Source organism: Amphiura filiformis, chromosome 5, assembly GCF_039555335.1.
Source record: "Amphiura filiformis chromosome 5, Afil_fr2py, whole genome shotgun sequence".
NCBI lineage: Eukaryota > Metazoa > Echinodermata > Ophiuroidea > Amphilepidida > Amphiuridae > Amphiura > Amphiura filiformis.
The window spans coordinates 76,619,481-76,633,864 of record NC_092632.1 but is presented as its reverse complement, the minus strand read 5'-3'; the positions used below and the strand labels follow the sequence as shown (position 1 = coordinate 76,633,864).

Genomic DNA, 14,384 nt, shown 5'->3' with positions numbered 1-14,384 from the left:
TCTATTACGTAATGTAGAATTGATAGGATTCGATTGTGTATTACCACAGATCCTGGAAGATATTACTTTTTTTTTTAAACAGAAAAAGTAAATTTTTGGGATGTTGCAAGATGTCTTAGATGTGTGTACGTATTGTGCATATATCTCGGCCAGATTGAGATATCCCGGGAGACATCGACAGTCAGTGGTCATTACCTTACTCTTATCGAAACTGACTGCGAGGACCCTGTATACGGTATCGACGTCTGAACGTTCTCACCGAAGAACGGATCACTATCATGGTTCATTTACAATGATTTAGAAATTCAAGGTACAATGGAGGACGTCTGAATTTAATCTACAGATGTTGCCAATTAAATTAAGACTTTATTCCAAGTCAAATATGTTGCCACTACGGGAATTGAACCCTAAATCACTGACACACGCTCACCACAGTTGATATCTCATGGTAAATGTCCCGTCTACCTTTGTATTAAAAGTAATAAATGCATTGCTTTGAATTGACCTTTTACGACATGTGCATGAGACTACGGACATTCCTGTGTAGTGTGGAATATTAACAGAGGTTTTAGTGCCATGCTCAGAGATATATTCGGTCGTCACGGTGCATTGCATTTGACCATAGGGTATCCAAAATCAAACAATTCAAGTCGTGAAGTTTGTCTTGTTGACACAAATATATAGGAAATTAAAGCGTAGGAGTTCAATATCATAATGGTTCAAAAACTTCCGTCTGACGATTGTTGACAAAGTCTGTATACTTTTTGCATTTCATATTTACGGTCCATTTATTGTGATTTAATCCCACAACCGCATTTGGTTTTATTATAATTAGGATGCAAATTGTAATATTGATTTTGCCGGGTATTAAGATGGCATACCAAAACCTCCTGCCCCCTTCGGTTTGCCAAAACAATACTTTACCATTTCCCCACGTGTCAAAATCATTGCTTTTCCTTTGTCGCAGGACATTTTTTTGTGATCTTATCGCCGATTTTTCATAAAACACAGCTTTGTATGACCACAATGCCGATCAAAACTGTGTTTGACTTGAAGGCTGTTTATTCTGAAAACATAATGATAAAATTGGATGGATTTTCTCACGATAAAGGAATTTATCAGTCTCGCTAAGTTTTTAAAATATTGAGCTCGATTTCGTCTCGCACGATAATTTTTATCCTACTGGCCACTACACTACGCATGTCACATGACCCTCGTTGGGTCAAATACCAAATAAGGGTAATATTATATTGGTAAAAACATGATTTTAAGCTCAAAGTGTTTCTTCTCCCACAAAAACGTCCAGTAACGCCACTGCATTTGCAATAGCCAGTGTCTATGTGTTCTTAGATTTGGGGTCATTAAGTGATAATTTCTGGTCTGAGACCAAATACCTTCAAGATACCTCTTATGCTATTAATAACATAGCATAATAGTGCAACTTGCACACCTGCAGTGCCATTAGCCAGTGTTATGGGGTATTCACAGTTTTGGGTTCAAAGGTCATTAAGTGTTAATTTCGAGTCTGAAACCAATTACCTTCAAATGTTTCTTTTGCTGCAAATAACATAGCATACAATAATGCCACGTGCACACAAGCATTGTCATTAGCCAATTTGTTTTGGGGCATCAAGGTGTCATTTCCGGTCTGAGATCAAATACCATCATAGTGCCTCGTCTGCCATAAATAACATAACTTGGCTTGCACACATTTATTGCCATTTATTATAATAGCCAGTATCCATGGGGTATTCACAAATTGGGGCCAAAGGTCATTAAGGGGTCATTTCTGATTTGAGATCTTGCCACAAATAGTATACACCACTTTCACTGTCTAACTCGAGGGTCAAAGGTCGCATAAACGGCTGTGTTCGTGGTAGGTGACCATAACTATGTCTAGTTTCTGATTGTTTCTGTTAACACTTGCATTTGCTCTAGGACTCACATGCTTTCATCATTAATTTCGATCAAACTTAGTCATAAGCATCACTGTCACATGACAATGGGGGTCAAAGGTCACACAGGTGAAATTAAGGGATCAAACATGTGATTTTTAGCTCGAAGGGGGGGGTGGCAATATATAAAAAAAAAGTCGGCGTCAATAAAATTGCGACCACCCTATTTCGGCAACAAACATTTTATGACCCCCACCACCGATACACCTTACCCGCTAGGCTAAAATTGTATTGAAACCAGTCTTTTGGAATCAAATAAACACACTATCTGTGGTCATCTTGTAACTCCCTACATTTTGGTCATCAACAATTTTAAGCACCTCTATTTTTCTTTCCAAAAATGTATGACCCCCGCCCCCCAGTATATCTGGGATCCACCCCCTTCCGAAGAAAATCTCAGCCCCCTAAATACCTCTCCCACAAATAATATATCATGATACGATGCCACTGGCACACATGCACTGACGTCTGTCTATCATTGTCTATGGGGTGTTCATTTCATATGTGTAATATGTGATCTCATCACGTCTACGATATTATTGTGACCGGTCATGACTAAATTTCCCTTTAGAAATTTGAATATACACGGTATAGATTTAATATATAGACTATAATAGTGACGTAATATACTGAAATAAATTCATCAGGACCTAACATAATTTTATCATACTATAATTGGACTATCTTTTAAAGTCCAATTATCTTCCGATCGGAATACGAATACTTCTTCAGTATTAAATGCGCCTATAATCGGAGACAGAATTAAAAAAGACCAGTTTGTGTCTGACGTCACCTGTCAATCAAACAGTTAACTCGGAAACGATTTGTTTACGAGTTGTTGTGCGTGATTGAGTTTCTGAACGCGGCGGTAAAACAGAGTGCCTTATGGTTAATACAATTTCATCTTCAAACATACAAACCGTCTCAAAAGTTAGGTAATAGGAAACTCTGATGAAGGCACCATGTGACCATGTCCACAATGCCTAGTAAAGTTTCTTTTTGTCTTGTCAAAAGTACCAGAATATTTCGCCATTTTCTGCGATTCCTTTTCTCCGATGAAGGCACCAAATGAATCAGTCCTCCTTTTACGCACTACTAACCAATCAAGGGTCGCGGAATTTGATTGAAAGTGATATCAGACGCAAACTAGTCTTTTTAATCATTCTGTCGCAGATAATAGCAACACTCTCATCTCTAGAAAGTTCAGTTTATTGCACCAGCTGATCGTATGCATAATTGAGTGAATATGCTTTTTAAATCTGATTTGTTTGGTGATTACATTTAAGTTGGACATAAAAAGCAATTTTCACATGGGACTTTTTGTCACAAAATATGATCATTGTTGTGAAAAGTATACTAGTAATATTGTATTGTTTTTGACATTTGCATAAAAATGTCTATTGCTTAATATCTTTTAACTATGGCTTCTTGAAGGTTAAAGGTCGGCATAAAGTGTACATTTTTTGGCAATTATTGGACCAGATTAGAAATTTTTACATTATTTTATTTATTGTTTCTTGCAACACAGAAGTTTTGTAATACAATAAAGTATTGATGGTTTTTAAATATTTATTTGAAGGTATTGGTAAAATAACATGTTAGACAGTTACCATAGCCTCATCATTTTTGCCAAGTTTTAGTCAACGTTCATGGCAATCAATTACCAAAATAATCTTGTTGTTATGGAAAATGTGCCACATATGACTTATGAATACCCTGAAATTAAAATTATTTTGGAATTTCCATTTTATCTTGAAGTGCGTAAATATCTATAATTGAAGACCGAATTAAAAAGACTAGTTTGCGTATAACGTCCTGTCAACCAGATCAAAAATGCCGTACTGCACAGGTCAGCAACCAATCGCGCTACGCTTTTGCCCTGACGTCAGACGCAAACTAGTCTTTTTAATTCGGTCTTCAATTATAATTTCGTCTGCAACTTGTTGTGTAGGACCACAATGCTAAAACATAAAGGCCGCAAGCCCCGCAGGGCTGAGTGCATTGACTTCCTTCCATAGTAAAGACTTGCAACTAACGGAGTTTCAATATAGAAGAGCCCTCGACCTCCTCAAGATACTAAATAGCATTGTGATCCTGAAACAAAAGTTGCGGACGGAATAATGAATTCGCGTTTTAGTGCACCAAATACAGACAATAAACAAAACACTAAATTTATTTTGCTTTATTTGTTTTCTTCATCCTTACTTAGCCAAAAGTGAAATCCTTCACGAGGTTCCAGGGTTTGTGCTGTTATGATGACAATAATGGTGCTACTATTACTCAAGACCTCAAAATGACGCGTAGCTTGCCGCATACTGGGCACACAAGATGTGTTCTGTGGTGCAGCCAAGTCAAACTGACTCTACTAACCTGCGTTTTGGTGTTACTGCTCCATGCACATCTATGTATGTCAGCAGAGGCAATGCCACATGGAGATGCTAGGCATGCTAGATATAGACGGCAGACGTTCCCACCTCGTCCTCAATGTAAGTATACTAAACATCTATCAAAAAGTAATTGCCCCCTTTATTACGAGACAAAACTCAATCTATGAATCAAATTTAAAAACTGAAAAAGCAAAAACAAACCCAGGTTATTTCTACCAAGTTGGATACCTCATTTGTCTTGATATAAACTCAACATTGTAGCTATGGTGACTCCTTGAATGAAAAAGATGCATTTTCAAAAGTTGCACTGAAAAGCTACTCAAGGCAGTGTACTCTACATGACCATGATGACTGGTCAAGCATGGCCCGCGGTGACCAGTGACGACAAGGCACTCTAGCAACAAAACGACATTCTCAATGGGTTTAGGTGGAGCTTTTGAATAAGCATCTTTTATATTCAAAGGGTCACCATGGCCAGGGCCGGATTTAACTTTTTGGGGGCCCTGGGCCAGGCCAAAATTTGGAGGCCCCCAAAGTCACCATGAGGAAGGCATGTGAGGATTGTTCACTCAAGCACGTCAAGTGGCCAGGTTGCTTTTAGATGAAGATGAGCATATATATATTGTTCAGATTTTATGATTAACTAGCGGGAAACCCGCGCCTCGGTGGAGATTACAGACATATTAGACCCTAGTATCTTGTTGTAGATGATTATTCATCCAGTAATAATCATGTTAGCTTCTATCATATTAAAGAAGCTAATTTTGTTTTATTTCAGTGAATATCCAGACAGTCTGTGATAACAGTTTTACTCTTTTGAACCAGTTCGAGACCAATTTAATAGAGCACTACATTTTAACATTTTGGCTACATTTTAACAGGCCTATACGACCTATTTACTAAAATATTTTGAAAATACGGTTGTTGGTGTTTTTGACAAAATATGGCATTTGCAAAACAATAATATTTGGAAAAATGTTGTTTTTCGCGGATCCAAGCATGGGCACACCGGGCCCATACCCCCTTCCCCTTGAAGGTACTATTTTTTTTCACAATTTTGTTGGGGAAAAAAACCCTTTGTTTTGCTTTTCATTTTTACATGTTTATAGAAGATACATGATATCGCATTTTGATCATGATCAACGACCTTCCATCATGTCAGTATGGGCAAGCATGTTAAAAAAGACTGTGACGGGTACTGAACATTCACATCGCGTAACTGTAAAAATTGTCCACGAAATGGCTCCAATTAGGCCTTTACTTTGACCCAATTTCTAATTCTGAGGGGACACTGACCAAATATGGCCTGAGGGCTCCGACTCGCTTTAAAACATTAATGCCTCCATTTGTTATATCTCGATCAATTTGGCGAAACAAATACACAAAGAAAATGCGCGCTTTTACTGTTATCGCTCAAACGCAATCATAAGATATTCACCACGAGAATTTTGCCAAATTAACAGTAGGCAAAATTACGTATTTAATCTTTTGGCCAATAATAATTTCCAATGGTAATTTAAAAAAAATCATCTCGACCAGTGCATCTATCTCTTTAATGGAAACAAAATATATGGATACACGTTTTGTGATTTTGATTCCTCTACCGATTAGCTTTGTATATACCTTATTTTGTATACTGCGTAAAACGAAGTTGGGACATAGAGAAGTTAGAATATATCTTTACACAATTAGAACACTGTGGTAAGAAACCAGTTGGGTAAAATTTTACCCAACATTGGTTAAATTACTGAAAATAACCCGATGTTGCGTAGAATATATACCCCAATGTTGGGTAAAAAACTTACCCGACCGGTTTCTTACCAAGTGTTCTAACAGTGTATTCTTCCGCTTCATATTCCTTTACGCTAAAGAAATCACATCGCTTCTTCTCTTTCAGTTTGCCAGGATCCGTTAGGGTTTAGATGTTCTGATAATTCAACAGATCCAGATTTCTTTCAGTGTTTACCTCTTGGTTGGTTTTGTGACCAGATTCCCGACTGTTTTAATGGACGAGATGAAGATTGTGTGGGTGAGTAACATTGACTACTGGTCTGTCCAATACCCTTAAATAGTTACAGAGAAGGGTATGAACGTTTGGACAGTATTTTTTGTGGGACATCAGAGCACATTAGATATATCGAATTGCATTCTGAATACGAAGAATGTCCTTCAGATATCAAATAATTTGGATTTTTTAAATTCGGTATATAATACACATTTTATGGCAAAATTAATGATTAAAAATTGATATTTTTGATATTTAACAGTCAGATGAAAATCCGACGAACAATTGAAAATTTTGACATTTCGTATTGAAGATATACATTTTTCCCCAAAAGACCTTTTTTGTGTGTGTGTTTTTGGGGAAAAAATCCATATCTTCAATACGAAAGGTCAAAATTTTCAATTGATCGTCGGCCTTTCATCCCAGCTACATGCACTTTAAGTACATATCATTAGATTTATGAAGTTTACTTCGAGGACTGTTAAATATCAAAAATTTAAAAAATATTTGTTAAAAAATATGTATTACATCGCGAATGTCAAAAAATCAAAATTATTTGATATCAGAAGCACATTCTTCGTATTCCGAATTCAATTCGATATGTCTGATGTGCTCTCATATCCCACAAAAATACTGTCCAAACGTTCATACCCCAGCCCTTAATACATTTAGTTTTAACATGACTTTTGTCATCATCTCGGGGTCATCATGCGTTAGCTTCTGTCATATTAAAGAAGCTAATGTTTTTATTTCAGTGAATATCCAGACTCTTTTCAACCAGTTCGAGACCAATTTAATAGAGCACTACATATGTGATGCGATCAAGCAAAATCAGCCGGAACTCGGAAATCTTAAATTTTCAGTTTCTTACAAAGCTAGATTTTGCAGAAAACCCCATTGGAATTAAACAACCATATCCAAAGATATGAGCAATTAAACAGTTTCCAAAACAACAGGAAACAAAAGGAAATATTTCCTTTATTTGGCTATATCTCAAAATCAATATTTCCGAGTTCCGACTGATTTTGCTTGATCGCATCACATATTAACATGTTGGCTACATTTTAACAGGCCTATACGACCTATTTACTAAAATATTTTGAAAATACGGTTGTTGGTGTTTTTGACAAAATATGGAATTTGCAAAACAATAATATTTGGAAAATGTCTTTTTTTCGCGGATCCAAGCATGTTTATGGAAGATACATGATATCGCATTTTGATCATGATCAACGACCTCCCATCATGTCAGTACGGGCAAGCATGTTAAAAACGACTGTGACGGGCACTGAACATTCACATCGCGTAACTGTAAAAATTGTCCACGAAATGGCTCCAATTAGGCCTTTACTTTGACCCAATTTCCAATTCTGAGGGGACACTGACCAAATATGTCCTAAGGGCTCCGACTCGCTTTAAAACATTAATGCCTCCATGTGTTATAGCTCGTTCAATTTGGCGAAACAAATACACAAAGAAAATGCGCGTATGAAGGTCCAATTTTTGATCAATTTGCTTTTGTTTCTGAAGACGAGATATCCGATTTGATAAAGAGTATGCCCACAAAAGGGTGCATCTTAGATCCGCCACTTATTACTGCGCCAAACTCGAAGTGTTTCTAGAAGGCTGTTAGAATAAGAAAAATGTTATTGCTAATTTATTGCACATGCTAAGGAAGCCTGATTACTTTTTTGAAATAGCCGCGTGGGAGGGGTTTCAATGAAATATTTTTTGTGTAAAAACTGACGTATGTTTGAAAGAATATAAACATCTCAAAAAAAGTAACCAACACCCCTTAAATAATGACCATTATTCGATAACGGGCGATTGTATTATAAATCTGTAAAATGCGTTGGAAGCAGAATTTATTTCTGCACATTTTGACACCTCATTTGTAGCAATTGACTAATATTGACGTCAATGTAACCCAAGATTTGAAAGTTGCAGTAAATTGTATTGATTTTGTATTACTGAATGGAAGGAAATCTGTGTAAGACTGTTTTTGTATTGTATGTAAGTGCAATTTTCAAATTTGGATCTTGAGTATGGTAGCTGTCTTTGGAGCGGTACATCCAAACACAACATCCAGATGTTGGAAGGTGTTCAAAGACGAGCTACCAAATTCATTTTACATTATCCTGATCAGGATTATAAGGAGAGGCTTACCAATTTAGACTTACTTCCGCTTACTCTCAGGAGAGACAAAAGTGATCTCTTGTTTTTTTTTACAGATGTAGGGAGGGTCACTATGATATTAATATCAATAATTATGTTAAATTCAGCCAAGGGAATGGGCAGGACCATCCCACCACTAGATTATCTTCCGATCCATTTAAACTTAAAATTCAACTTTTATTTTAATCGCATTGTGCAGCTTTGGAATCAGCTGCCTTTGTCTAAAAGGACAGCCGGTTCATTTTCTTCCTTCAAATCCGGGGTGGTTGAATTTTTGAATTCTCATTTTACTCAAAATTTTTGTTCTTTGAATACATGCTCTTGGAGCCCTTACTGCAGATGCTCGAATTGCAGGCTTATATAATTTGGGATGGGGCTGTGTTTGTTTGTTTTTTCCCCATAAATTGTTTTCAAAAATCGAAAGGTGGAATGGTCCTAGAGGTGATTTTGCACCTGTTTGTCCCATTCTTTTCGCTGGCATTTTATTCTATTTACTTTGTCTTGATTAGTATGTGCAATATTTATAAACACATCCCAAAAAGGAAGTATCCAGTTTGATTTTGGTCCATAAATCAAAGATGGTGTCTTAAATCAAGACCTACCATAAGTATGTTACAGATGAATGTATTCCGCACAGTTTGATATCTCATTTGTCCAAATCGATGCAGAACTGATGACACAGTGATCTCTTAAATGCAATCACCCCAATTATAAAAGTTGCAATAATCCCTATTGATGTGGTTTCCTGCTTCTCCTGATTCTTCATAAAGGTACACAATAACAGAGACGGTCTGAGACTGTTTGACCTCACTTCATGTGTTTTATTCAATACAGATATTCTTTTACTCCTTCCTCATGCATGCTCTTGATCTATCGCTACCCATATTGAGTAGCAGGACTAAATCAATAGGAATTTACTGCAACTTTTAAAATTGAAGTGATTGCGTTCAAAAAAGTCATTGTGTCATCAATTTTGTATCGATTTGGACAAATGAGGTAACAAACTGTGCGGAATAAATTCACCTGTAACATACTTATGGTAGGTCTTGATTTAATACCCCATCTTTGATTTATGGACCAAAATCAAACTGGATACTTACTTTCTTTTTGGGATGCGTTTATATAATATATTTGTCTTTGTAATTGTATATGAGCCAGTGATAAAGCATAATAAATAAATAAATATCTAGGGGAATGGCCTTCAGGCCTAATTAGTATCACGGTCAACATACGGGGTCTTTTGTAGTTTTAGAGCCAGCTTTAATGATGCCCTTATATATTTAACATTCGGGGCCCTGGGCCCATACTAGATGGCCTACTTGTATTTTGAGAATGTACAATGCTCTAGATTATCAGTGTACCAACTCGTAATCCTGATTCTATATAGAAACTGTATTCACAAATATTAAATTTGGCCTCTTGACCTTTGACCTCATGCTGGGGCCAGAACGGGCAAAATGAAACTTTTCGGGGTAGGGCCCTATAGGTACCCCATACCGAGCCTGATATTTTTTAGTTTTAGGGCTGCTAGCCTTGACACTCATGTCGACGGAGAAGGAGAAGAAGCAACCCAAGAATCATGAATGTGGGCATAAATAGAATTCACCTATTGCTATGGTAGTAATATAATGTATTGTGTAATTATCGTATTTCTCTATGTAGAAACACGCTATTATCAACAATTTAGCACTATAATACACATTAATGTTTTTAAGAGGTAAAATTCCAGAATATGGTTTTGATTTGATTTGATTTGTTCGGGTTTTGACAACCCTGGATAACCCAAGAAAGCCTCTATTGAAGCTTATTTCCATTGGGGTCCATTTGAACACCGGGACGGGTTGGGAACAGTCAGGGGTTAACACCCTACTCTTTTCGAAACTGGCTGCGAGATACATGTACAGGTATGGCTCTCTGTACACGGGACCGACGGCTTAACGTCCCCTCCGAAGGACGGAGTACTTTCATGATTCATTTACCCAATTCTAAACGAACCATGGGGAGAGCGGAAGTCTGAATTTAATCTACAGAAGTTGCCAATTAATTTCAGACTTTTTTTTTTTCCAAGTCAATATCCCAGCAAATCGCCACCGCCGGGAATTGAACCCGGGACCTCATGCACTAAAGGCAATTACCCTAACCATTAAGCCACGCTCTCCCTACGGTAGAGCGTACGTTTTCTTTGTCATGATATTGTTAATTCTATACCCGGTATATTGTAGTTGCATATAAATATTCAAATTTCAAGATGGCTACCAATAAGTCAGGTGGCGGACTGGGTTCGAGGCCCACCTCTGCCAAACCAAATTTATCTTTTTTATCCGGTATGTTGGAGTTGCATAATAAATGTTCAAATTTTAAGATGGCTACCAATGCAATAAGTCAGGTGATGGAGAGTGCTGGAAGTATACTAGCTGATAGCGGTCAGCTGCGGCGTGGGTTCGAGGCCCACCTCTGCCAAACCAAATGTACCTTTAAAAATAAAATCATATTAGGGAAATGGGGCTGATTGAATTTATGTATGGCGTAACGCGCTAACGACGGCGCGCTTCTGCTAGATACGTTGACGCGCCGATTGGCATAGCCCGTACCCTGAGCCCGTACATAGCCGCGATATCTCACTTTTTTAAATACAGATTTTGAAGCCAATTCTTGACTATTTTCAACAAAATAAAGTTCCTTGCCCTTCCCGTATATATTCCTCGATCTCCCGTATGAATTTGGCGACATTTTGATCGAAACTGACGGAGCCTTTCATGGACATACACACATATATACCGTACATAAAACACTTATAGAACTTTTCCCTATTTATAGTAAGATCAAAATTATAAAAATTTACTTAATTCTGACACCAACACTCGATTTTTTTAAATGTCATTTTTGATATATTTAGGCCAAAATTCAAGTATATTCTTATATAGGATTACATCGATATCTTACTATATAAATAGGGAAAAGTTGTATGTGTGTGTGGGTTTGTGGGTATGTCCATGAAAGGCTCCGTCAGCTTCGATCAACGGAGGTGAAGAAGGCGGCGTAGTACAATGTATAACTATTTGTGTCTTTTTCATTTGATGCATTCCATACTGCGGCCCACACACGATCAATTTGATTGATTAAAAGGGCATTTCGTGATCCACAGCCTCATCCCCCAAAAAAAGTTGAGATTTTTATACCACTGGAAACCTCTGGCTACATAATGTTTATGTACCAAAAATTTCTTGCAGATTAATTCGTTTAGCAAAAATATCGTCAAATTTGAATTTTGTTCTGGTATACCAGAACGAAATTACAACAGTGACCTATGGAGCAGTGTAATACACATAATCAAGAATACGCAAAATCGGAATCAACCGAAATGCTGGGAATAAGCTTTTTCGTGGATATCTACTGAAAAATGTCATAAAAAGAGGATGATAGGATCACGAAATCCTCCTAATATAGCAATGGCCTAGATAAAAGAGTGGATACAAAATCCACCAATGTGTAATGTACAAAGTAGTGATTTTATTGTCCAACAGTCAATAAAATCAAACTAGAAATTAGATCTTTTCAATATTTTGTATCCAGTCCTGCATCTAGCCTGGGGTTCCCAATATTGATTAATAATCGTGTATGGGCCGAATAATTCATGGAAATAACATGTCACAAATCATCTGGTCACTTATTTGTGTAGTTTGTGGTTACATAACAGAAAATCGAGTGCTATAAATTATTGTTTCGGTATAGATGGGCTACAAAAAGTAAAAGAAACTTTGGAACAATCCACATTCTTCATGTTTCTAGGATCTCCACTTGAGTTGAGTGAATTGTGCATTGTCCTTGAATGGCACTGGTAACAATATCTATTATCAGCTGAACGTTAAAAGTTTTTAATGAGCAATGCAGCATACTGCAAAGTTATGCAGTTAATGCTAATTAATGCTTTTAGTTACAAATACTTCATCCACATCTCCGTGACATCATGTATGTGGTGATGTATAATACCCTAAGTATGGCGTATGCACTTTCCATGATTTCTACCGAAAAATTGTACTTCGCACTCGATTTTTGACAATGAAAGCTGTTACGGTAGTACTCGACTTTTGATCATATCTAAAGCAAGAGCCATTTGTGCAATCCCATAATTCGGAGGTTAAGTTATACAGAAGTCAACATTCAAAGTTGCTCCAATTTTTGTTAAAACCAAATCCAAAATATTTCTCTGGATAAAGGTAATGTATCGTTTGAGCTATCTGCGACAATATTGTTCTGGAATTATGAGCAACATTGGTCGAAGGTCAACATTTGGGCTCTACGCGGGTCAAAATAGAAAGTTCCGTTCTCGATTTGGATGAAAATGTTTCACACCTGACAAAAGATCAAGTACAACGGCACTAATAAATCCATGAAGCTTCATTAATTATCATTATCAAAAATGCATAATATAATGAGCATGATGAGTGCACATATATTTCACATCTATTTAGGGGTAGACTAGCTCAGTACACTAACATTGCGACTGCACCACTTTTTATTTTAGTTGGATCACCCTGTGACGACGTGCTATGTAGCAACCGAGGATTGTGCACCAGTCTAGGAGCCCCTGGAAGTTATACTTGCGACTGCCTCTCTGGTATCATGGGCCCAATATGTCAATCTCAAAATAGTGAGTTTAAAAATTTCCGGACATATGTTGTCAACTATTAGACTGTCAAGACTAAGTTGTTCATTGAAGGCTCCGTCAAGATTTAATGTTAATATGACTGTTTAAAAACTTCAATGAATACCAGCTATTATGTTACACAAAAAATGCTTTTAGGGCGGAATCATGCTAGGCATGCTAGGCTAAGGCATAAATTACCGTTTGAGGCCCCGAACATGAAACTTGCAAACGTGAAACTGTCCTCCAAACCTATTTTTTGACAACTATCGCATTGATTGCCTTTAATACATTGCCTCGGATTTCATAAATAAATAATAATAGTAATAAAACATCTTACGTCCTTTATACGCCTTACATGGGCTACGTGATATAACAAGTCAGTTTTTTCTTCCAATAGTTTTCAAATACCAGTAGTAGCTTTGCTTCATCCACATCTTCATCACAAATTCACCTTATTTACAGTTAACCAAATACCACAAGCTACAGTAGATCAAATTTCACAAAATTCTGCCCGACTTACTTGGGATCAACCTCCACCAGTATTCGAAGGGAATGCAGATGCTGAGATAACAAACTACATAGTGACGTTCACTCCCAGCGATGGATCACAACCGGTGACTTTTGACGATGTACCAGCAGCTGCTGGTAGTTACTTTGTAACTGGGCTTACTCCCGGCACTACCTATATAGTAGACACAGATTACTTTGTGTCTAGAGGGCCCGGTGATCAACCACAACCATTTAATGTTGATCTTCCTTCACAAACTTTTACAACTAGTAAGTCTTAATGTTGATTTTAAAACTCGGATTGAGCTTTTTTCCTTAGTCATCGTCCGATGCAGTGTCTAAATTGAACCCGCAGATTCCAAGATTATATACTGTTCGTTTCTCAAATTCCACCATTCACGCACCGTAGATCGTACTCATGGTATTGTATATCATTCTAATTCTTCATAATGATCATTTACTGATGAATGCAACTAAAACATAATTAATCGTTTCATCTCAATAGTGTAACTGTTTACTAATCTGCTGTGTATTGTCAACAGTAGAACATTGCTATATTTCCATAACAAATTATTCTTAGCACAGTTGGTCATGTTATAAATAATTTTACTTTAAAGACCTGATAAGGTGGCCAGAAAAAAAAAAACCGTTCGTTTTATCATATAAATTCAAACGAATACACACATGTACAACTATCTGCCAAATCG

At 37.0% G+C, this 14,384-nt stretch overlaps 1 protein-coding gene across 1 annotated transcript in view; it reads left to right on the top strand.

The window, feature by feature from the left end:
• LOC140152402 (uncharacterized) overlaps positions 1–13,958 on the top strand; it is a 53,766-nt gene extending 39,808 nt beyond the window's left edge. The window contains exons 2-5 of the mRNA XM_072174708.1: positions 4,165–4,441; positions 6,240–6,371; positions 13,048–13,173; positions 13,633–13,958. Coding sequence (XP_072030809.1) covers positions 4,165–4,441; positions 6,240–6,371; positions 13,048–13,173; positions 13,633–13,958 — 861 coding nt within the window. The remainder of the gene's footprint in view (positions 1–4,164; positions 4,442–6,239; positions 6,372–13,047; positions 13,174–13,632) is intronic.
• The last annotated feature ends 426 nt before the right edge of the window (positions 13,959–14,384 follow it).